The 25,910-nt window shown below is 43.9% G+C and overlaps 1 protein-coding gene across 1 annotated transcript; it reads right to left on the reverse strand.

Annotated features, from left to right (window-relative positions):
• Window positions 1–373: 373 nt before the first annotated feature.
• LOC137524156 (piggyBac transposable element-derived protein 4-like) lies at window positions 374–14,741 on the reverse strand. The gene is made up of 3 exons (XM_068243768.1): window positions 14,589–14,741; window positions 13,260–14,546; window positions 374–439 (listed from the first exon to the last, which is right to left on the reverse strand). Exons 1-3 carry the CDS (start codon window positions 14,739–14,741, stop codon window positions 374–376), a joined length of 1,506 nt encoding a protein of 501 aa, XP_068099869.1.
• Window positions 14,742–25,910: the final 11,169 nt, after the last annotated feature.

Consider the following 25,910-nt stretch of genomic DNA (forward strand, 5'->3'; position numbering starts at 1 on the left):
CTACATTTCTAGACTTATACTCAAGTATATACGGTGTGTCCAATTTGCTTCTTTTCCTCCCTTTTTTGTTTTGTTCCAACACACACAACAGGAATAAACATGTGTATAGCAAAACATGTGTTACTGCAATACTTTTCTGTAAGAAATACTTGATTTTCCAGAAAAAATTCTGGGGTGTCAACAATTTCGGACATGACTGTATATCCAACACTCCCTTGTGTAAAGAGGGTTTTGCCACATATGTGGATGGTGGTCAACTGGTCCTATCCAGCCCCTAGAATGTGCTATGCATCTTCCTACCTCCGTATTGATAAACAAACTCCCACCTCACTGTCCACAATTATCTTAGGATGTATTCAAGTTAGATAGTGTGCTAGTTAAGGATGCTACGTTTGATGAAGGATTTGAGCCTTTGATCGGGGTTTAATCCCAGCTTCATCTAGTATGTAAAAACAGAAAGGAGTCTTTGGGCAAGGCTCCTTAGTGCTACTGGTCACCCGTGGAGGGCTCCCTAAATGGCTGCAGATCTGAAGCACTTTGAGTCTGCCAGGAGAAAAGTGTGATATATATGTTACATCTTGTCTTTTCAAAATGCTCACTGTTAACCACTTGAGGACCCACCCTTTACCCCCCCTTAAGGACCAGCGCTGTTTGATGGGATCTGTGCTGGGTGGGCTCTGCAGCCCCCAGTACAGATCAGCGGGCACGCAGAGCGATCAGATCGCCCCCCTTTTTTCCCCCCTATGGGGATGATGTGCAGGGGGGGTCTGATCGCTCCTGCTGGTGGCATGTTGCGGGGGGGGGGGGGCACCTCAAAGCCCCCCTCCGTGGCGACATTCCCTCCCCCTCCCTCTCCTACCTGTCCCCCCAGTGATCCGGGCTGCACAGGATGCTATCCGTCCTGTGCAGCCAGTGACAGGACGTCCTCTGTCACATGGCGGCGATCCCCGGCCGCTGATTGGCCGGGGATCGCCGATCTGCCTTACGGCAGCGCCGTACAATGTAAACAAAGCGGATTATTTCCGCTTGTGTTTACATTTAGCCTGCGAGCCGCCATCGGCGGCCCGCAGGCTATTCACGGAGCCCCCCGCCGTGAATTGACAGGAAGCAGCCGCTCGCGCGAGCGGCTGCTTCCTGATTAATCAGCCTGCAGCTGGCGACGCAGTACTGCGTCGCTGGTCCTGCAGCTGCCACTTTGCCGACGCACGGTATAAGCGTGCGGTCGGTAAGTGGTTAAAGCACTGACCACATTCCACTTATACTGAATGTAAAAATTGTATGTTGCACTCAAAATGCATGCAGCAGTGCATTGTCAAAATGCACTGCTGCACAATGCATAGGTATGGCCATGCAACAGTGCAGTCTATCCATTGTGTGTTGTCCCTGCATATTGCAAACTGACACACATTGCTGAAATCCATTCTGCAAAACAACAATGTGTCGAGGTCCTGGGAGAAATTTCAGAGTAGAGATTCAGGTTATTAAAAATGCCTGTTTGTGAATGATTCGTTTTAATGAGGTCAGTAAAAACTACATTATGAAGACGACTGGTGGGATTTTATAAAATGTCTTTTTTATTACAAGTGCCACAAAACATTATAAATAGTCAGAGGAGTTCCCTTAAATATTATGATGCAACAAATTTAATAAATAATGCATGCCACAGAACATACTGGGGAATACTTAGAATGGGTTTATAGATCACTACAACTTTATGCTCTTTCAGTCCCACTTCTGTTTTAACTGCTGTGCTTTTTATTAATGGAGGATTCCAATCTATTTTCATCCCACTTTGACCTTTTTCTGTTTTAGCATTCAGGATCAATTAGTATTAATGGATAGATGGAAGCTAAACTCTATGCTTACAGGAAGATCCCGGCTCATTTTGTCCATGACTGAGCTCTGTTGGGCTCTGTTTCCTAAAACATCTGTTAAAAACACAATGCAGCCAGATTTAGGCATATCTTGTCTCACATAAAGACTAATATAATAATAAACATATTAAAGATTTTTTAAAGAGTTTGTGTTACACCTACATTTTTCAGTTTTGGTTGTTAAAAGGCAATAATAAGACCACAACAGAGCTTCAAGTACAATATTGAACCAGTCAGAACTTTTAGCATATGTTGAAGGGCATGAAGGTTTAACACTTGAAGCCAGCAACCTTGTATTGATCTGAAACATATCTATGCACTTTGAGTCCTATGGGAGAAAAGTGCTTTACAGATGTTATTGGTATTGTATTGTATAAGAAGGGATTTCTAGAATAGTTCGATGCATAGGCTTTTTGGAAGGCACCAAGCTACATCTGAGGAGCTGGTATTAGGGAAAGGGGGACATATTCACTAAATGGTGATACAATTTCAGGCAGTACACAGCAATTTTATTTGTACACTAACACTGGTTACGCACTATACCACGCATTGTGCAAAAAAAGTATGCATACAGTATGTCACATCATTAAAACTGAGCCAATCTTCTCCCATTTACACTGCTGGATTGTACTGGACTGTACAATGTCATATTTACGTGAAATCTTCAAAAGTAGGCAAAAGCAACTGTCATTGGATAAGTTCCTTGTTAAAGCCACAAAAAAGTGAGGGTGAGCTAACAGATAGCAATTAATCTGTTAGTTAGAGTGAAAGTATTTTTTATATCTTTACTTTATACAGTAGAATATTTTGTATTAATCTATGTATTTAAAATTGTGTGTGTGTGTGTGTGTGTGTGTGTGTGTGTGTGTGTGTGTGTGTGTGTGTGTGTGTGTGTATGTACCGCAATCACTCGAAAACTCCTTGACCGATTTCAACAAAACTTGATATACAGATCCCTTACTACCTGCCTGGGATGATATGTTATGGGGGTCTCGTGGCCCCCTGCCCACCTTGGTGGAACCACAAACAGCCAATTAGATTTTACCTATTCAAATCAATGGAAGAAATGTAAAAGGTTACCATTCTCACTGTAATAAAGCCACAGTCCCCAACTTGACACGATTGGTCACTTGGTGACCGAGGTGAAAAATTCAGGGAAAGTGGGCAGATCATAAAACAGCCAATCAAATTTCAGCTATTCATTTAACCGCTAATGGTAGGGATCTAAAATTTGACATAGTTGGTCATTGGGTGACTGGGGTTCAAATTCAGTAAAATGGGTGGAGCTTACAACAGCCAATCAATATTTGCCTATTGATTTTCCAAGGGAATATTTACATTGCTGCCATTCTTAATGAGGCCTCAACACTGGTACTGTTGGTCATTGGCTGACTGGCATTCAAATTCACTAAAGAGGCAGAGCCACAAACAGCCAATAATATTTCTTTGCTTCCATTCTCACAATATTTATGTCAAGGACCCCAAAGCTAGAAAAGGGGAAGAAAAGAACTCACAATGCACCAATTGTATATCATCCAAAAATATTCAGAACTTTATTATAAACAACTAATTCTACATCATCAGAAAATGTATATTCATCACTTTTATTATGAACCACAAGAAGGATAAAAGACACAAAAATCACTATAGGGAAAATCAGGGAAGACAATTAAAATAACCCTTAATGGGGTTAGATTGGGGTGGCTACACAAGAACAATCAATGAAATGCGGGGGTAGCAGGTAGTATAATATCCAAAGGTTACCAACACTCACAATAAGCTAAAACATGTATACATACCATCCAAAGTTCCACTTTAAGTCGTAGCTGTGAGTTATGCCCTTATCTGTTAGAGACATGCATGGAGAGCTGCCTTTTTGAAATAGTCTGAAAACTGTTAAGACTTTTTTGATGTTTTCATTAGAGATGTCGCAAACAATTTGCCACAAACGTTCGCCAACCGCCATAGACCTTAATGGGCAGGAGAATTAGACCTATAGGGACTGTTTCTGGCCACAAAAGTGATGGAAAAGTTGTTTCAAGGGCTAACACCTGCACTGTGGCATGCCGGAGGGGGATCCATGTCAAAAGTCGCACACAAAATGATGTAGTTGATGCAGAGTCGTATTTTCATCTCTAAAGGGCAGAAATCACATTACATTCCTAAATTTGTGGAATAATGTGCTTTAAAACATTCAGCATGTGTAGATGTCGATCAGGTAGTGTAAGGGTTAGGCCCGGTTCACACTGACAGACCAAACGCTGCATTTATTGCACTGCAAACAACCACAAAGAGCTTTAGTTTTTCTATTTTAAAAAAAATGTTGAAGCTGCAGCAGCAGAAGGCATAATACTTTTATCTGGTTTTGTAAAACTTGTTTGTTGCAGCCGCTGCAGCAAAGGTGAGAACGATTTTGGCATGGCATACACAGTACATAACATACAAAAATTTAGTTAATTTAGAAAAAAAAAATATGTATTTTGTTATTATGTATCAAAATTATGTGTTTTTAACATGTGACAAGGCTCCTTCTAGTGGTGATTGTGGCCATAACTCTTTTTCTTCCTGTGCTTGGTCATGCTGCTGATCTATGGCCAGATCAAGCATACTTTAGAAAAACAATGAAGATTTTAAAAAAAAATGTTTATGGAACTGAATGACACTTGGTGACAGATAGGTTTATGCTCCCAGGCTAACTAGTTCCGTGACCATTCAGTCGCGTGAGATTGAGCACTAACAGGTCTGTAAGACCCTTGCCTTTAAGTGTTCAGGGCTGCACGTGTACTGCACTGAGCAGACCAGTGTGGGTGTGTAGCCTAACCCCTTGTAGGCCATTGCATGTAACCTATTGACCCTAGACAATGAAATCACTCCTGCAGACTATGCATAACTACACAATTTTGGGGGCTAATTTTTTTTTTTGCTTATTCTGAAGTCCTCCATGCTAACTTGTTACGCAACCATTCATCTATGTGAGATTGAGCACTAACAGGTCTGTAAGGCCCTTGCCCTTAGATGTCCAGGGCTGGTGGAGCAAGTGGTACATCATGGGGTGCCATATCAGAGCAGGATGAGGATATTGTGGCAAGGTTCCTTTTATAAGTGGTAGAAGAGGGGGTGTGCTGTGTAGGCCAGTCAACTATGTCATCAGCATTTTGTGTTTGAGTCCAGGGAACGTGCCCCCTGAATAGTGGGCAATATTCTAGGGCCTCAGGAAATCACAGCAGCATGACCCATACAACCCTCGTGGTGTGGCCTGCCTCTGCCTGTCATTTTTTTTATTACACAATATTAAAATAGCAAACATAAATACCCTGCTAGTGAAGAACTGATTGTCACTCCACGCAGGTCAGGTGACAGATGGGTGTGTACTACCTGCAAAAATCACTTCACAATATAGGCCCTGCCTGTGAGGCCTTAAACAGGGGGTAGTAGTGGATACTAGATTATGCCATTAGTGGTTCACTCAGCTGTTTTTATTTATTTTTTTGGAAACTGAATGCCACTTCACGCAGATTGGTTTATATACTATCTGCAACAATCACTTCACAATGTAGGCCCTGTACAGGGGGTAGTAGTGTATACTACTACTACTTCCAGATAATGCCAGTAGTGGTTCACTCAATTGTTTTTATTTTTATTTTTGGAAACTGCATGCCACTTCGCGCAGGTCAGGTGACCGATAGGTTTATGTACTATCTGAAATAATCACATCATAATATAGGACCTATACAGGGGGCAGTAGTGGCCAGATATTAACCTCCTTGGCGGTAACCCTGAACGTAGTTTGGGGTAAGCCGCGCAGGAGGTTTTCTCAGGCCCTGCTGGGCCGTTTTGCGTAATTTTTTTTGCTGGACGCAGTTAGCACTTTGCTAGCTGCACCAGCACATCGATCACCACCGCCCCGCGCTCGCTCGCCGCTATCCGCGCCGCCATACAGCCCCCCCCCAGACCCCTGCGCTGTCTGGCCTATCAGCGCCAGGCAGCGCTAAGGGGTGGATCGGGACTCCCTTAGACGTCACAACGTCCATTACATCGGTGACGTCATCCCGCCCCGTCGCCATGGCGATGGGGGAAGCCCTCCAGGAAATCCCGTTCTTTGAACGGGATTTCCTGATCGCCTATCGCCGGAGGCGATCGGAGGGGCTGGGGGGATGCCGCTGAGCAGCGGCTATCATGTAGCGAGCCCTCGGCTCGCTACATGATTTAAAAAAAAATATAGCAAAAAAACGGCAGCGCTGCCCCCTGGCGGTTTTTAATGTACCGCCAGGGAGGTTAAATGGGATTATTGGGTTATCTAGTCGGTGCACTACCAGGACCAGCAGACCGGTCTCCATTGGCTAATGTGTGTACTAGACACAGAGAACTGCAATATAACAATAGCAAAAAAACCAATATACCAGGCCTTAAGGGCTGTTATGGAAGGTACTGTACCACTAGCAGCAGTGTGCCCACCTGTGTCCAACAGCTTAAGTCAGTGCACTGGACAGTCAGTAGGCACACAGAAGTGCAATATAACAATAGCAAGAAAACCAATGTACCAGCCCTTATAAGGGCTCTGAGGTGTTCAGGATGCTGTACTAGCAGCAAGAAACTCCAATGGGGACACAGAACAGAGGCCTAACTACCGCTATCCCTATTATTAGAATAGGTCTCTCCCTACACTCCTTCACAGCAGCCACAGACAGAGTGTAAAATGGCTGCTGTGCTGGCGTTTTTATGGGGGGGGGTGGTCCAGGAGGGAGGGATAGCTCATTGGCTGCCATGTGCCTGCTGACTCTAGGGAGAGGGGTCAAAGTTTGGCTCCATGATGATGTATGGGGGGTGGGTCAAACACGCCATGTGTTAGCCTGCCGGGAACTGTCCGCCGGCGCACAGTTCAGGCCATCTCTAGTTTTTGGCTCATCTCTGTTTTGGCTCATATGGTAAATATGTATATTATTATTATTATTGTTTTATATTTCAATTGTAACCTGATATTTGAAATCAAGTGGTAAGAGGGTTCCCTTACAATGCTACATGAACACATAAAAGCAGAAAGTTAAGAGAACAAGTAAGATGAATCACAGATTTCAATCACAATTCAATCTAAAGCTTTAAAGGACAAGTAAAGCGAGTGTTATGGAGGCTGCCATATTTACACTGTCTTTCAAATTATTATGCAAATTATATTCAAGTGTCATAAAGATTAAATATTTTTGTTTTTCAATTCATCTTATAGACGGTATTGTGTCTCAGGGCTCTTTTGATTACCAAAATCAACCTCAGACCCCTCTGAAGGCAACTCCTTGTTATTCCGATATCTGATTGGAAATTACGACTTCTGTGGAATCCGAACAAGCATCCCTAATCAGCAATGGCACAACATTTTCATAATATGAATGAAAAAAGGAAGGTCCGCTTCAATGTCTTCCGAAATTTTATTAAGGACTTATCCCAGATCAGCAGAACAAACACCCATCTTTCACCATCTTCCCAAAATTCACAAACCGGGTGCTCCCCCGGAGGGTAGGCCCATTGTTGCGGGCACTGGCTCTCTGGGGAAGCGTCTCAGTGATTGGGTCGACTCTATATTGCAGCCCCTAGTGAAAAGACTTCCAAGGTACGTGAAAGACACGAAACATTTGTTGTCTAGTCTAGAGGGTATTAGATGGACAGGTTATTGTAGCTAGCTTGCTATAGATGTTAAAGCCCGATATTCCTGTATCCCCCACCATCTGACCTTGACAGCTTTACAATTTCACCTGGAGAAATATTCGGACTATACATCCGACACACGCATTTTCCTGTGTGCTGCCGTTGAATACCTCCTAGCCCGCAATTACTTCATGTTTGATGTGCCATCAAACATGAAGTAATTGCGGGCCAGGAGGTATTCAACGGCAGCACACCTTTTTTTCTACCTCCAGAGGTGTGAAGCCTCCATGGGAGCTAAATTCTCCCTGTCCCTGGCCAATTTATACATGGGATGGTGGGAGCAGTTCCACATCTTTGGGGGTGATGGCCGTCTACTGGAGTGTATTGCGTGGTATGGGAGGTATATCGACAACCTTTTGGTTGTGTGGAAGGGTGGACAGGATAATGCCAGGATGTTTTTGGATTATCTGAATGATAATAGCTGTAATTTACAATTTACACACACCTGGCAAAACCTGTCCATTGACTATTTGGATGTCACCTTAACAGGGGATCCAGTTTCCCATACCATTACAACCAAAACTTACAGGAAACCATGTGTAGGCAACTCCACCCTAAGAGCAGGCAGTTGTAATCCAGGGAATACCATCCGTGCGATTCCGGTGGGAGAATTTATCTGGGCCCGCCGTAATTGCTCCGTTGCAACTGCTTTGGAATGAGAATTGCGGCAGAGCGCCTGAGGGAGAGAGGATATCCTAGGTGGATGATTGAGAAGGGCAAACGACGAGCAGGGTCCATTTCTCGAGAACATCTTGTGTGGTCTGCAACACTCAGGCAGGCATTTGGGGAGGGGCCTGTCTTTGTCACCACCTTCAGTGCAGAAAATCAGTCCATTATTTAAATTATTAAAAATTATCTTCCTATTCTTGAGGGAGATGGGGACTTACAGCCCTTCCTCAGACGAGAGGTCAGATTTGCTAGTATTCTTGCGCCCACTTTAGGGCATCTACTTTCACCCAGCATGTTTGTCTGGGAATCTCAGTCTTCCACCTGGCTATCCTCCCACAGGTCTTATAAGTGTTGGGTTTCTACCTGCCATTATTGCATGGTACACAAACAACCACGGAGTATACAGTCCATAGCTAATGGCCAGAGTTTCCCCATGACACACTTTATTAATTGTAACACCAAAAATGTCATCTATTTAGTTACCTGTGAGAAATGCTATAAACAGTATGTGGGATGTACCACCAGACCCCTCAGAGCTAGAATTGCTGAACATTATCTGTGGGGCGGGGTGGATTACGTCTAACATTTCTAATGTAGCGAAATATTGGGTGACCTACAGGCCCTAATCAAGAGGAGGGAGGCTTTGTGGATATTTTGCATGGGGACAAGAGCTCCAGTGGGTTTTAATGCCCGATGGGACGTGGCTTTGATTACAGGTTGAATGCCTGTTTTCTTCTGCTAGCATTCTCTTTCCCATACGTGCTTACCCACCTTTTCTGCGTTATTATTTGACCTCTCACACGCGATCCTTTTTGGTGTCCAGAAGCCCTCCCTCCTTTTGTATCTTTGTATTTTTTCATTCATTCATATATTTTCATTTTTTGCTCCCAAGACTTAAGCTCAACATGTTACATTTACTGTAAACTTGCTCTTTACATACAGATTTTATGTACATTTTTTGCATACCATTGTGTTTGTTTTTATGCAATTTTAATTAGAGATGGTTTTGTGTCGACCCGTCCCTCCCTCTTTAGGGCAGTTCTGGGTTGACCCCTCCCCTTCCTTTTCCTTTTTAACTGTGTGTTTGAGCTGTAGAATTGTGCTATGATTAAGGACCAGATTGGGTCCGAAACATGTCAGCTCTGTGTTTGTTCTGCTAATCTGGGATAAGTCCTTAATAAAATTTCGGAAGACATTGAAGCGGACCTTCCTTTTTTCATTCATCTTGTCATTGGTCCAGGCTGCCTAGGTCCAGCTCTGTCTATGCCTGAGTTTAGCGGTTTAGCCTTCTTCTACTATTTTCATAATATGTTTATATTGCATTTCTACGATGCTATTTTTAAGTATTTTTAAATAATATTTTAAAATTAAAGTTAAACTTTGAAGTCCCACTACCTGCTTGTCTCACATAAAGGCAGGTGTTACCAAGGGGTTGCAGAGGTTCCATTCCATAAACCGTACCAGCACTTACTTATGGCTCCATCCAGCCACCACACATGTATTTGTTAAATGTGCAGGTGGACCCCATCTGGCCTACACTGTGGCAGGCAATAATAAAGGGCAATGTACATTCCTTTTCATTTCAATGCAGCAAAACACATCTGAAGTAGCAGCTGGCCATGGTTCCAACATTGCAAAAGTTACATTATTATGTCCATTGCTTCTTGCCTAGTATTTTGAAAGTTGCCACAGGACACTGTCACAAAGTTAATTTCCTTAGGAAATCAAGGCCACTGCATACTCTTTAAGTGTTTTATTTAATAAGTAAGGTTATGCTTAAAATATTTTTTTTTAACCAAGAACACATTAAATATTGTTAATAAAAATGTGGTATTTGCCATAAGCTCCACATCCTAGTTTGAGTGGCTTTTTTGGTTGCAATGGTGATAAAGGCAAATAAAATACCAGTTACCAGCCACCAAATCTGGGTACTTTGCAATTTAAGGCCTCTATCACAATTGTACGTTGCGTTTGATGCGACGTTAAAGTCCCACAACTTGCCCCTAACGCAGCGCTTGTAGGTTATGAAATTGGACGTTATTTTGCACTGCGTTATCTGTCTCTTGGTGCGTCGTTTTCGTCGCATACTGATGGAACAAAAACGGTGCATGCGTTAAATTACAAAAAAAAATTACTAAGCATGTGCAACACACAACGCAGCAAATTTATTGCTAACCGCACAGCATGCAGCACTTTCTAAATATTGCTACACGTTACACACAGCGCAACATGTGCACTGTGAATGTCGCACAGACTTTGTACTGCTGTGCGTTAGACTGCGGTATAATTTTTTATAACGTGCGACTTTAACGTCTCACTGTGAAAGAGGCCTTAGATTGTGTTTTCTGCAATAGCAAAGTGACACTCTCTTCTGCTCACAACATATTAACAAGTAAATGTGCAAATGGAGGAGCAAAAAAAAAGATGCATTTATTTGTAATATTTTATGTATGTCATATAAACAAATTATTTTCCTAAACATAGTAAATTAATTAAACAAGGATGCAAAAAAAAACACTAACCATTGCCTTTACATTGCTAGCAGTATAACCCAAAGGATAATGTAAGCACTCAAGCCTTCCAACACTTCATTGAGTTGTAATGACCTAGGGAAATAGTTTTCCCAATACAACCTGTGCTATTAAATGATACCTTGAGCTTGATTTAACAATGTTTTTCAGGGATGTAGAATACTAGAGGACTTAAGTGATCCAGCAATCCTGCCTTTGATTTGTCTTAAATTGTCTGCCATGCAGTAGGAAGTGTGAACCCTCATTTGGGTCATAAAAGGCCATACCAAACATTGCTGCATGCATCTATTCTTAGACCATTTTTTTATAATAAATCCAAGACAAACAGTAGAGTGACACAAGGTTCATGACCCTGGACTTGCCTTACTGGTGGCAATACAGACAGTTGATATAAGCGGAGGCCCCAGATCTCTTGAGGAATGGGGAGAAATAAGTTGCTAAAAGTAACAATTAATGAGGCAGTTTCAAACTCGCAAAAGGTCAGGTTAGGTGACAACAATACCTTAATGTTGAAAACAAAAAATATCCAGATTACCAACACAAGGAAACCTCTGTTAGCCTCTGGTGCTGACACAGTACACTGATCAACTTTTAAATTGGCGACAAAAATAACCAAAATGACTTGACTTAACACACAGTTAGAATGAGGTTGATAGCGTAACAACAGTGGCCTGGATCTGAAAAAGTTCTTGAAAGTCATGGTGGGAAAATAAATTGATGAGTCAAACATGAAGGAACTTGTAACTGCCTGCTTTTAAAAAATGCATCACCAAGATTATATAATTCCAAGAAAGAAACAAACGTTTTATGGTTTAAAGGCCCATGCACAATACAGTTATGTCTATAAAACAGCATTTATTAAAAACGTCTTAAAACAAATATTGCAACATCAGCATATAAAAATCCATGTCATAGCAAAGTGCACTAAATGGCCTAACGTATGCTTCATGGCTTTAGATTTTCCGCTTCTTCAGAGGAATTCAGTTGCAGTTCTATATTCGTGACAATAGTAGTTAAAATGTAATATCATACGATGATATAAATTATGTTCTAGATGATTTAAAGCATAAACGAGGCAAAGAAGATTGTTAGAATGGGGGAGAAGGCATGTATAAGGAGTAGTCCTCATGCCCACAGCTCCCTTTATTTACCTCTATCTCCCTCTTTGGCGGTGTGCATCATTGATCCTGTTCCCATGACTGGGAGCGCTCTGTGCATGCTTACTACAGCAAGACTCATACACATACACATGTGCAGTGTGCTCCTGGCCTGGAGCATGACTCATACTAGTACACATGTGCACTGCTGCTAGCCCGGCCAAACTGGAAGCAACTTCTGATTAGAGATGTCGCGAACCTCCGATTTTCGGTTTTCAAACCCAGTTCGCGAACTTTCGCGGAAGGTTCGGTTTGCGCGAACTTTTGCAAACCGCAATAGACTTCAATGGGGAGGCAAACTTAAAAATTTTGAAAAATTTCTGCTGGCTGCAAAAATGATAGAAAAGATGTTTCAAGGGGTGTAATACCTGGAGGAAGACATGGTTGAGTGAAATACACATCAAAAGTCCCAGAAAAAATCTGGATTTAATACAAAGCAGTGTTTTAAGGTCATAAATCTCATTGAATGTTTAATTGCAGGCCTTTATGACACCAGGAATCCCTAGGAGGGTCTTGTCTTCCAGGGAATTACAGTATTTCAAAAGACAGCTTACATACCTTGGCTGGGAATTAAACCTAGGTCTGAGTGCGTGGTAGGTAGCTCACTTCACCACTATACCACCACCAACACTACATGCTGAAGCCAGCCTAGCATGTATCATTATGATCAATCCAAGAGAAAAATTAGCTTTCTTAAGGATTTGTAACATGTCAAAAGTCAACTCACATTGGCTGGGAATAGAACCCAGGTCTGAGCATGTGGTAGGTAACTCACTTAACCACTATACCACCACCAACACTACATGCTGAAGCCAGCCTAGCATGTATCATTATATTATCCAAGAGAAAAATTTGCTTGCTTAACCTCCCTGGCGGTGCATTTCTGTCAGGAATTAGGAGTCAAAAGCGGTAAAAAATTTTTCATGAATTTTAGGCCTCCGATTTTTAAGTCTTAACTCACCAAAATACATCAGAATAAAAGTGTGGTAGACATTCTGCATATAAATAAAAGTCAGGAACACAAAATTGTTGAAGTAAATAAATTTATCAATAATATGAAATAAAACTGTACAAATAAGGCAGCAGATTATGCAGTATGTACATATATACTCCTAATACACCTCCCGTGTGTGGTATATTTTAAAGCAAGGAATTGCACACAGGGCAACATCACAGTCTGGACAGTAGAATCGTGATTCTTTCCTGATTCTTTTTCCCTTCTCGTCGCTTTTGCTGCAGCATACATGACATGTCCTAGTTGGGGCATTTTTTTGGGGAGTTGGTGGAATGTATTCCATAAAATGGCGGCCAGTGAGGCGCTCCGGATTTACCACATAAGAGGCATGGCGTCCAACTCTGGCATCCGATGCAGTCTGGTACCTTAGACAGATACATTCGCACAGTTTCCAGATGAAATCAGCGTGCGTCACTGGCCTGTCACTTCCCTGCTTGTGCAGAATGTATGCATTCCAAATGCTTTGTTCCAGTAGGTGCCGGAAAATCTTTTTGTAATACTTTTTCTGCTGTTTCCTGACAGCAGGATAAAAGGTCACCGCCTGGTCAGCTTTGTCCACACCACCCATGGTGTGGTTATAGTCCACCACGACCTGCGGTTTTACAATATCTTTTCCTCCTCTCGTTCTGGTGGGGACAGTGGAGGTGTCGTGAACAGTAGAGAGGAGACAGACATCTTTTTTGTCCCGCCACCGGAGGGCTAACATCTTCCCTTTCTGCCAAGCAGCTATGTCCCCAGTCTTCAGCTTCTGCTTGGCAAAGGCCGACGGCATCTCCCTCCTGTTAGCCCTAACAGTGCCATAGGTGTCAGTCTTATGCTTTATAAGAATCTCAGACAGTTCAGGGGAGGTATAGAAATTATCTGTGGTGAGACAGTGGCCTTTGTCCAACAAAGGCTCCAGAAGGGACAATACAGATGATGTCGCCACTCCAAACTCGCTAAACCTGGGACAAAATTTTGTGCCTTTTACCGTATACAAAATAGTATTCCAGATGTATCCGGTACTTGACTCGCATAGCGTGTATGACTTGATGCCAAAGTGGGCCCGCTTGGAAGCAATATATTGGAGCCAGCTCAGCCTCCCCTTATAGGCCATCAGGCTCTCGTCCATGCTGATGTCCCTCTGTGGCACATACGTGGTCCTTAAATTTTCCACCACCATCTGGTAGACATCCCAAATTTTTTTTAGTTTTGGAGCAGGGTGGGTCGACTCCTCAAAAGTTTCATTGTTAGAAAAGTGGAGAAATTTCATTATAAGGAAAAAACGGTACTCGGACATAACTGTACCGAAGAAGTGGGTTGCAATGATCTTATTCGTGCTCCAGTACCATTTCTGCAGGGGCTTCCCCACCACTCCCTGCAGAATGATCAGGCCCAAAAACAGCCAAATATCCGCTGCTGTTACCGGCTCCCAGGTCCTGCTTCTGGAAAAGGGTCCTTGAGGAGTAGCCAATTGTTGGGTCGCATAGCGATTACTATCCACTATCCTCTCAATAACCGCCTCCGAGAAGAAAAGCTGCAGGTATGCCAGGGGGTTGCACTCGCACTCCTTCTTCAGGCCAGGCTCCCCAGTAAAAGGGAAACGTGGGGGCGGTGGCGGAGACTGAGAAAGGTCGATGGGGCATCAAACCCGGACATCACTAACGTCGCTGGTGATGGCGTCGCTGTCGCTATCTGGGTCCGATGACAGATCCCCAGGTGCGTCGCTGTCACTGGAGTCCGCCAGTGACTGCAGATCGCTGTCCTCCAACTCCGCCAGTGCTTCCACGGTGAGACGTCTTCTGGAGGATGATGCCATAGTAAATCCAGGCAGAGGTCGGTGCAGGCAGCAGGCAAAGAGTAGTCCAAGTCCAGACAAAAATCGTCAACGGGTAATCAATCAAATCCAGGCAGAAGGCAGAAAGAGTAGTCAAAGTCCAGGCAAAATCAGCAACGGGTTATCAATCAAATCCAATCAGAAGGCAGAAAGAATAGTCAAAGTCCAGGCAAAAATCGAGAACAGGTAGGCAGAAATCAAGATTAGATAAGCACTCACAGATCACAGAGATCACAGCCAGCTCCTCTCCAGCTCAACAGCCACAACTTCTCTCAGCAATCCAGGAAGCAAAAGGCAACATTGCATTGGATACAAAATCCCATTGTATCCAATACAATGCTATTTTGGCCCAATCAGAGGAGTTTATTTTAATTTTTTTTTATACTCCCTCCCTCCCTGTGCACCCACCCACCTACGTGAGCGCACGCAGTGTTACTGTGCCTGTCCGGTACCTGTCTGTGTGTGACAGGTGCACATTGTAATACCCACTGCATATACCTACCTGTTGTTCACTGTGCACCCACCCACCTACGTGAGCGCACGCAGTGTTACTGTGCCTGTCCGGTACCTGTCTGTGTGTGACAGGTTTTCCCGGAGTGGCAGCCTGGGCACAGCTTCAGGCCAGTGGGAAAGCCTCTGTGTGCGTTTGCTTGGATCAGACGCCACATTTTCTCTGTTGCTGTTGTATTTTCCTGGCTACTTTTTTACTTGGTTGAGCCGTGCAGAATTATATATTACGGCCTGATGAAGGGCGCTTGCATTGTGTAAAAAAAGCCCGAAACGAACATGTGTTGTTGCCTCTAAAACGTATGCCTGTAAAGGTTACAACTATCTATCGATTAAGCCAAACTACAAAACTACAGTACTTGTCAGCTCATTATTTCTATATGAGGACTAATTTTGTATATCTTAAGAATTGTTTTTAAGATCCTTTTTGCTATGTGTCAATAAAGTTTTTTTCTATTTTTTGCACTACAAGATTGCGTTATAAATCTGAGTCCTTTTGCCTAAAAGAAACATCAGATCAGAGCAATGCCATCTGTTCTCTCTGCCTCCAAAAATTGAGCCGTGGAAAGGCCAACACCCACGTAGGGACAACTGCCTTACGAAGGCACATGGAGAAAAGACACAAACTTCTACTCTTCCTCCTTCAGGTGCATCATCTTCAGCCACTTTCTCCCTTGCACCTTCACAGCCACCCTCCTCCACTCCGCCTCTCACCTTGAGCGGTTCCTGCTCCTCTGCCCACAGCAGCCAGGTGTCTGTGAAGGAAATCTTTAAGCGGAGGAAGCCAATTTCTGCCAGTCACCCCCTTGCCCGGCGTCTGACAGCTGGCTTGGCGGAATTGTTAGCTTGCCAGCTGTTACCTTACCAGCTGGTAGACTCGGAGGCCTTCGGTAAATTTGTGGCCACCTCCTCTCCTCCTGCTACATCCTCTTCACTGTCGTCATCCTCCTCCTCCTTGGCTGAGTGGCAGTTCAATTCTACTGGTGCTGCAATCTCCTCACCAGCTACACAGCCCCAGCTCCCCAGGGCCTATGCTGCATGCCAGGTACGATGGTGTCATGCCATCTTAGACATGTCTTGCCTCAAAGTGGAGAGTCACACTGGACCAGCTCTCCTGGCTGCTCTTAACAAACAGGTGGATCAGTGGCTGACCCTGCACCAGCTGGAGATCGGCAACGTGGTGTGTGACAATGGCAGCAATCTCATTTCCGCTTTGAATTTGGGAAAGCTGACACATGTACCCTGCATGGCACATGTGCTGAATCTAGTCATTTAAATATTTGTGTCAAAGTTCCCAGGCTTAGAGGACGTCCTGAAGCAGGCCAGGAAGTTGTGTAGGCATTTTAGGTGGTCTTACATGGCCATGGCACACTTTGCCGAGATTCAGCAGAGAAACAAGTTGCCGGAGAGACGCCTCATTTGCGATAGCCTGACTCGCTGGAATTCGGCCCTCCTTATGTTCTCTCGCCTGCTAGAACAGGAGAAAGCTGTCACCCAGTACCTCTACAATTTCAGTAGAAGGACACAATCTGGGGAGATGGGGATGTTCTGGATCAACAACTGGACACTCATGCGAAATGCATGCAGGCTCATGCGGCCGTTTGAGGAGGTGACCAACCTGGTGAGTCGCAGTGAAGGCACCATCAGCGACTTGATCCCGTGCTCTTACTTCCTGGAGCGTGCCGTACGTAGAGTGGTGGATCAAGCTGGGGAGGAGCGTGAAGAGGAACAGTTATGGCAGGAACAGTTGTGGGAGCAATTTACATCAGAATCAGATGTTTCCTCAACACCTGCGGCAGCACAGAGGGGGGAGGAGGAGGAAGAGTCGTGTGGGGAAGAGTAGTCAGACTTGGATGATGAGGAAGGTGTTTCTTTGGAGGAGGAGGCGGCAGCAGAAGAACAACCGCAGCAGGCATCGCAGGGGGCTTGTGCTGCTCAACATTCCCGTGGTATTGTTCGTGGCTGGGGGGAGGAGGAGGACTTACCTGACGTCCCTGAGGAAGAACAAGAGGAGATGTATTTTACGTCTGCATCCATTTTTGTGCAGATGTCATCTTTCATGCTGTCCAGTCTGTTGAGGGACCCCCGTATAAAGAAACTCAAGGGGAATGAGCTGTACTGGGTGGCCACGCTACTAGACCCTCGGTATAGGCACAAAGTGGCGGACAGTCATGTGGGGAAGAGAAGTCAGACTCGGATGATGAGGAAGGTGTTTCTTTGGAGGAGGAGGCGGCAGCAGCAGAAGAACAACCGCAGCAGGCATCGCAGGGGGCTTGTGCTGCTCAACGTTCCCGTAGTATTTTTCGTGGCTGGCGGGAAGAGGAGGACTTACCTGTCATCAATGAAGAAGAGCAAGTGGAGATGGATAGTACATCTGCATCCAACTTTGTGCAGATGTCGTCTTTCATGCTGTCCAGCCTGTTGAGGGACCCCTGTATAAAAAAAAACTCAAGGGGAACGAGCTGTACTGTGTGGCCACGCTACTAGACCCTCGGTATAGGCACAAAGTGGTGGAGATGTTTCCAAATCACCAGAAGGCAGAAAGGATGCAGCACTTGCAGAACAAGCTGGCAACTAAGCTTTACAGTGCGTTTAAGGGTGATGTCACAGCACAACAGAATAAAGGTACCACTGCCAGTAATTCTTCTCCCATGTCCACACAGGCAAGGACACGATGCTCCAGCGATCTCATGGTGATGTTGGACATGCGGACATTCTTTAGTCCAACGCCTCGCCTTAATCCTTCCGGATCCACCACCCACCAACGCCTGGACCAGCAAGTAGCTGACTACCTGGCCTTAAGTGTGGATGTAGACACTGTGAGCTGCAATGAACCCTTGGACTACTGGGTGCGCAGGCTTGACCTGTGGCCAGAGCTGTCCCAATTTGCCATCCAACTTCTGTCTTGCCCTGCCTCAAGCGTCCTGTCAGAAGGGACCTTCAGCACAGCTGGAGGCATTGTCACTGAGAAGAAAAGCCGCCTAAGTCACAAAAGTGTTCAGTACCTGACCTTTATCAAAATGAATGAGGCATGGATCCCGGAGGCCTACTGCCCGCCCCAAGACTAAGTCAATCCCCCCACACAGCATCTCTGCCTGCACGCCGTGTGACTGCCTGCCCCAAGACTAAGTCGCTCCCCTCACAGCACCTCTGTCCGCAGGCCACTTGACTGCGTTCTCTGCCACCACCAACAGAGTCCAGGACTTTAGGTGGATTCCTGAATTTTTAAGGCCGCTGTGAGCAGCGGCCGCTATACTAATTTTTCTGCCTAATTTTTCTGGCTGCACTGCAGCTGCAACAACAAAACAAAAGGCATGTACATGTGCTAATTCCCCTTGGCGCGGTGAAGGGGCTTGTGTATCACAATGAAGCAATGACCGCTGGCTATATGAGTGTCTCGGGGGGGGGGGGGGGCACACCCAAGATAATAAGGCTGTTGGTTCATTGTGGACAGACCAAATTTTATCAGCTGGACAGTCATTGTTCTTTAAATTTAGCTACCTCAGCCCGACCATATGGGCCGGAAAGCTGCCATCATCTGCACTCTCGTCATGGTGCACACCAGTCTAACACGGCCGTCACTACACAAACAGCTGTGTGCAGTCCCTGCATACCTTTCGCTGCATCTGTGACTGCACATTGTATTATACCTGGCAGTCAGTGCATACCTTTCACTTGAATGGATGGCAGACTTTCCCTCCATAACAGATTCTCGTTACAGGTAGCAAAGTCGATCAGTGTCATATACAGCAGGGCCTCGAAAGTCCTCCTGTATTGTTATTTTTGGTCACTACCTCGGGACGTGCATGCCATGCCTGCTGCCTTCCTTGGACATGTGGTAGCCGTTCCTGCTCCTTTGCCCACAGCGTGCCTGCTGCCTTCCTTTGATGTGTGGTGGTGGTAGCCGTTTCTTAGGCTCCTTCTCCGTACTAGAATCGAACCCTGATTTGCCGACCATTACCCATGGTCACCATGCTACTGAGAAAGTACCATAGAAGTTTCACACAGTTAAATGAATGGCAGACTTGCCCTCCATAACACATTCTTGGCAAATGCTTTCGATTTGGTTCGTCTTGCGCTGGGTCAAGAGTCCATCTGACCACAGATGCCTGGTCTGCAAAGCACAGTCACGGCAGGTACATTACTTATACAGCAAATGGGTCCTTACTTGGATGTGCGGTGGTGGTAGCCAGTTCTCAGGCTCCCACTCCGGACCGGAATCGAACCCTGATTCCCCGTCCATTACCCGTGGTCACTCACAATGGCAGACTTTACCTCCATAAAAGATTCTCGTTGCAGGTACTGAACAGCAAACAGAACAAGTATTTAAAAAAATAGATGTAAGTTTTAACAATGGTAGAGAAAGAACCATTGAAAGTTGATAAGGCAGTCAGACATTACCTGATATCACTTAGGAAGAGCAATTTCGACATCCAGCATGGCCATCACAACACAAACAGCTGTTTGTGGTGTGTTACACAGTGAGTTTGGTGTGTCAGTGTGAAGCAGTACTCTAATTACACTCCCTGATTGATGTATACACATGCAAGATGTTGTAAAGCACTTTAGGCCTGCAATTTAGCAATCAATGTGATTTCTGTCCTTAAAACGCTGCTTTGCGTCAAATCCAGAATTTTCCCCGGGACTTTTGGTGTTTATCTCACTCCGCCATGCCCCCTCCAGGAGTTAGACCCCTTGAAACATCTTTTCCATCACTTTTCTGACCAGCCTAAGTGTTTCTAGTTTTCAAAGTTCACCTCCCCATTGAAGTCTATTGTGGTTCGCGAAAGTTCGTTCTAATCCGGTTCGCGAACCAAGAATCGGAGGTTTGGGCCATCTCTACTCAGGATACATTTTTCTTCAGTGGTGAATCTGCTGACCTTATTACAATATTTAATCAGCAGTACAGCCCAGATATCAGAGTTAAGTAGTAGGCATGTGCTCCACACATCAGTATTATGTAGTGTTAAGCCCCCACATATCAGTATTAGGTAGCCATGTACTTCCGCCTTCAGACATCAGAATAAAGTATCCACTTGTTCCACAGAAAAAAAGGGGGCATGGGGGGCCTCCACGCATTGACCCTGGATAAGTGCTAATGTAGCATGAACAAATCCCTGCAGGGCAAAATGTTGCAGTGTAATTGGTTGTATAACCCTGCATATTCTGGCAAGAGAAAGCAAATGCAAGTTTGCATGAGCTATGCCACTTGATTAAGCCAATCAGGCCAGACTTGCTAGGCTAGAAATATCAGGTTTCACTTGGTGCTTGATGCACACACCCTTCTGTGTTGAATTGTTATACCAGCAGTCACTAAATACCTTTCACTGCATCCGTGACTGCACATTGTATTATACCTGGGAGTTAGTGCATACCTTTCACTTGAATGGATGGCAGACTTGCCCTCCATAACAGATTCTCATTAAAGGCAAGTGGCGTCATCTCTGGCACACAGCGTTGGGTCAAGGGTCAATCTGACCACAGATGCCTGGCCTGCAAAGCACGGTCAGGGAAGGTACATTACTTATAGAGCACATTGGGTCCTTCCTTGAATGTGTGGTGGTAGACGTTTCTCAGGCTCCCACTCTGCACCAGAATCAAACCCTGATTCCCCGGCCATTATGATGCAGAAAGTACCAAAGATAATTGACCACACAGTTGAATAAATGGCAGGCTTGCCCTCCATAACAGATTCCCATTAAAGGATTTCAAGAGTACTCATCATTATACAGGGCCTTGAAAGAGTCCTGTATTGTTATTCTTCGTCACTACTACCTCCCCGGGTCGGGACTTGCGTGCCGTGCCTGCTTGCTGCCTTCCTTGGTTGTGTGGTGGTAGCCGTTTCTCGGGCTCCCACTCTGGACCAGAATGGAACCCTGATTCCATGGCTATACCCTTTCTTTAACAATGGTAGAGAAAGAACCATCGACAGTCTGAGCAGCGATTAACCTCTGGACTACTGGTTGCGCAGCCTTGCCCTGTGGCCAGAGCTGTCACAATTTGCCATCCAACTTCTGCCTTGCCCTGCCTCAAGCGTCCTAGAAAGGACCTTCAGCGCAGTTGGAGGCATTGTCAGTGAGAAGAGAAGTCACCTAGGTCAAAAAAAGTGTTCAGTACCTTACCTTTATTAAAACGAATGAGGCATGGATCCCGGAGGGCTACTGCCTGCCCGAAGACTAAGCCAGTCCCCACACACACAGCATCTCTGCCTGCACGCTGTGTGACTGCCTGCCCCAAAACTAAGTCAGTCAGAATAGAAATGGTACCTGCAGTAATGCAATACTTGTAATTGCACTGAAGGTGGTCATTCTACAACCACATCTATTGTCTCAACATACGATTTGGAGCGTTGTATAATTCACTGGTGGCATGATGTTCAATATCTTAAAGGAGTACTGTAGGGGGGCCAAAGGAAAATTATTTGAACTTACCCTGGGCCTCCAATGGTCCCCCGCAGACATCCTGTGCCCGCACAGCCACTCACCGATGCTCCGGCCCCGCCTCCGGTTCACTTCTGGAATTTCTGACTTTAAAGTCTGAAAGCCACTGTGCCTGCATTGCCGTGTCCTCACTCCCGCTGATGTCACCAGGAGCGTACTACGCAGGCCAAGTATGGTCTGTGTCTGCGACGTGCGCTCCTGGTGACATCAGGGAAAGCGAGGACATGGCAACCCAGGCGCAGTGGTTTTCAGACTTTGAAGTCTGAAATTCCAGAAGTGAACGGGAGGCGGGGCTGGAGCATCGGTGAGTGGCTTCCCGGGCACAGGATGTCTGCGGGGGACCATTAGAAGCCCCGGGTAAGTTCAACTCATTTTCCCCCGACCCCCTACAGTATTCCTTTAAGCCCCATACACATGCTCAACAGCGGTCTTTTTTGCAGCACAATTGTTGAACAACTTTTTTGTTGTGAAACAAGTTGAAACGGCTAAAAAAAGTATTTTGCTATTGTTCAAAAAGCTGATAAGTCTGATAAAAAGTCAATCCAACTGTTGGATTGACTTCTTACCAGTCTTATCAGCTTTTTGATCAATAGCAAAATATTTTTTTTTAGCTATTTCAACTCGTTTCTCAACAAATGTTGTTCAACAATTGCGCTGCATAAAAGATCTCTGCTGAGCGTGTGTATGGGGCTTTACACCTACTGTAGCCTTTTAGCAAATAAAATGATAAGGGATCAGAAAGATTGCGGCTCCTCATAGAAGCTGTATGTCTTTCTGATGGGGACTTAGGTCAATGAATTCCTGTGTTCCTATTCATTGATCTCCGGGCTAACGGACGGTGGGCACGGGAGCGAGCAGGTGGTGCGCGATTGGCCGCGGGAGCATGCAGCAGTGCAGCAGCAGCCTTTTGGATGTAGCAGTTAAGTCCAAAAGGCTGAAAAGGTTCAAGAAAACCTAAGGTGAAAATAAACCAATGAGATAAACCAATGTATCTATCCTCCTACTCTTGAAAATTACTTTTTTTAGAATCCTACATTTCTAAAAATCTTTTTCAAAGCTTGAAAAGGAGGTTTAAAGTTATGTTGTCTCATATAAATGTTTATCTCCTCTTATCACATGCCACCTTGGATGCACTTTAATTCTCTTCTGTCAAATTACTTATAATTTTTATTGTATCCTTAGAAATAATTTAGGGATCAAACTGCAATTCAGATAAGTAATAGCTTCCATATTAATAAACAGCAAAATAATTCAAGAGAGAACCCCGAATAAAAGTGTTTTACACTTTCCTTTATACTTAATGGCTTAAAAATATTGCATAGTGCTTGTTTAGCTTTCATGGTAAATTATAGCCCAAATTATTTCTGAATGCGCAATTTATGCTTCCCATAGTTGAGAGTTACAAATAATAATTTATCACTGTACTTCATATTAAGAAATAGTACAAAATAGTTGGGGAGGGGGGTTTAGACAGCAAATTAAACATAACTTTTAAAGGGCAAAATCCATCTCATTTACAAGTGCTTTAACCTCCAAATGGGTTTTTTTTAATGTGGATATTAAAAGTCCTACAATGCTGATCAGAAACAGTTTTATGAGCACTGGACTGATGCAAAGAATAAAGAAATAGTCTGAAACACCCAGAGAGCCTTTTCCTGCTTCATAGATCAAGTTAAGGTTTGGCATTTATGAGTGTTCTAAGGCTATAAATTCTGCAGGGATATGCAAAGGACAGAACTTCTGTCTTTAAGCAAGAGCCTCGGTGTTTAAACCAGCAGCAGAAACTGTTGACTTGTTTTCTATTCAGCCCTATTTTCATAATAGTTATGCATTTTTTTTATTTTCACAATTTTTAATACAATTTAAGATGTGTTTGTTCTAATACTCAAAGAAAACTTTTATTTTTTACTATGATTATATAAACAATATTTTTGTCAGTATAAAACTACAACCCAGAATACGTGAAGAAAAATGTGTGATGCAGTTTTCATATTTCTACATGCTTATTGTACTTTATTTTAGTGTTACACATATGGATCAGCAATTTTACTCTTACTGCCTGAAGTTTCATTGCTAGGTCAAAACTCATTTTAGTTTGGCTACACATAGAGGCCAACTGAAAGTTTTATTATCTCTCATGACAGAAAGAGTCACCTCATAAACTATCTATGAGGAAAAACACAGGAAGGTGTGGGTAAGATAACTTTTCATTTTTTTGTGGTCCAACAAAAGCAGCTGATGAAATTACTGACAGAATTTATCTGGTGCTGTAAATGGGCCAGTTGTGCTCAGGCTGTAGAACTTGAATAATGCACGGGTGCTGGAGTTCCATGTGTGGGCAGAATTGGTAAGAGTAAGATGGGGAGACGGTATTTTTACAGTATGTAAAACAAATTCTTGTACTTGTAATGGACAGTGTGCCGGTTAAGAGCTCTGCCGCTGACACAGAAGACCATAGTTTGAATCTCGGCTCTTCCTGTTCAGTAAGCCAGCACCTATTCAGTAGGAGACCTTGGGCAATACTCCCTAACCTTGCTACTGCCTATAGAGACTCCCTAACACAGCTACTGTCTATAGAGTGTGCCCTAGTGGCTGCAGCTCTGGTGCTTTGAGTCTGCAAGTAGAAAAGTGCAGTATAGATGTTGTGTGTCTTGTCCACTTTAAAGTTATGAACTGTGTTTTAGATTGAATTACCATTATACTGGATTAGTTTTTAGGAACACTCATTGAGATTTAGTGGTGGTATCTGAAGGAGATCATAAATTAAAACAGAGTTGATATTTTTTTTTGGAGCCTAAACCCCTTGCCACATGAAATCTGAAAATATAATGCACTTTTTTTCATGTGTACCTGCTAAACCATTTGGAGCAATGACCCTGGTTAATTGTGCTGCTGATGATATACTTACTACAATGTGTACCACTTCTTTTGGTTTATTAAGTGCATTTTTCCCCAGAAAGGAAAAGGTTGTTTTTTATGTAAAGAGACTGGGGTGCCTTGTGATATAAACTCCTGATAGACTTCTGATAGTGGTATGAAGGGATTTGCTAATCATGATTTAGGTTAGTTGTTGCAGGAGCTAAAACAGGTCAAATGCTGTCTCAGTATGGATTTCTCTCTTCTTATTCTGTTTCCCTTTGAAGCTTAGTGCCAGGTTGCCAGGACCTTTGACATTTGACTGCTTAAGGGGCCCAGTTAATGCAAAAACAATTTCATCACCAAGTGACCCAAAATGTCACTAGTTATAACAGCAGAGTGACCAAGCAGCTCAGGGTGACCCAAACTACTAGGAATGTATAAGGGGGTAAAAGGGACCAAAAAGCCCTCCTACTAAAAAAAGCAAAGCTTGGTGTATTTGCCTTCTTAAAACAGAAGGAAATCTGCAGTAATTCAGCTATCAGTAACATTTGTGGTTATCCACAATGCACCACTACTGAATATGCAAATTATCCCTTTTCGCCCTTGGTAAGCCAAGCAAGCACCCAGAACCACTGGTGTATAGCAAGCCTACAGCTTTAAATTTTACACAGCCATATCAAGCCCACATTTAGACAGCCTGTTTCGGACTTTTGGTCCTCATCAGTACATGACAGGGATTGAAAAGGCTGTATGAGATAGGGCTTGGACCAGTACAACAGAGTGACCAAGTAGCACAGGGTGACCCAAACTACTACTAGTAATAACAGCCCTCTTAAAAAAACAACTAAACAGAACAACACCTCTCAAGTAATCTGGAATATCACTGAATCAGGGCTCCAGGTAACAAAGCAAGCAAATAGAAAAATACTTTCTAAACTACCTTCAGCATTTGTGACACCTTCCCATATAAGTGCTGGAAAAAATACAGTTCCCTATTCTGGAACAGAACCTTGCATGCACTTGCATTTTAAAGGCCCAGGAACCTGCCAACATTATAACATTTTACTAATTCCAGCTTTCCCATTGATTATAATATATTCCACAGAAGATGCAAAACTCCGAGGTATACTGGGAGATTTCATTGAAATTTTGGTGGAGCAGAATTTGCTTATTCTGCTCATGCCTAATCAAGAGGAAAATATGGAGGCCATTTACAGATGGGCTTCCAAGATTTTTAAAATGTATTTCAATTGGAATTATGAAATTTGCAGCTTTGGTTTTCATGGTTGAAGCAAAGAAAATATTTACAATTTTATCATATACATCATGATAGAGGTTTTTGTGA

This window comes from Hyperolius riggenbachi, chromosome 1 (assembly GCF_040937935.1).
Source record: "Hyperolius riggenbachi isolate aHypRig1 chromosome 1, aHypRig1.pri, whole genome shotgun sequence".
Classification (NCBI taxonomy): Eukaryota; Metazoa; Chordata; class Amphibia; order Anura; family Hyperoliidae; genus Hyperolius; species Hyperolius riggenbachi.

Excerpts from the sequence above, each read along its gene's own strand:
- LOC137524156 (XM_068243768.1), bottom strand. The coding sequence starts at position 14,741 with ATGGCATCATCCTCCAGAAGACGTCTCACCGTGGAAGCACTGGCGGAG. Across the intron at positions 14,547-14,588 it reads GCGACGCCATCACCAGCGAC|TCTCCGCCACCGCCCCCACG; the intron begins GTTAGTGATGTC and ends GACCTTTCTCAG. Across the intron at positions 440-13,259 it reads GACGCCATGCCTCTTATGTG|ATGAAGCTGGGATTAAACCC; the intron begins GTAAATCCGGAG and ends TTTACATACTAG.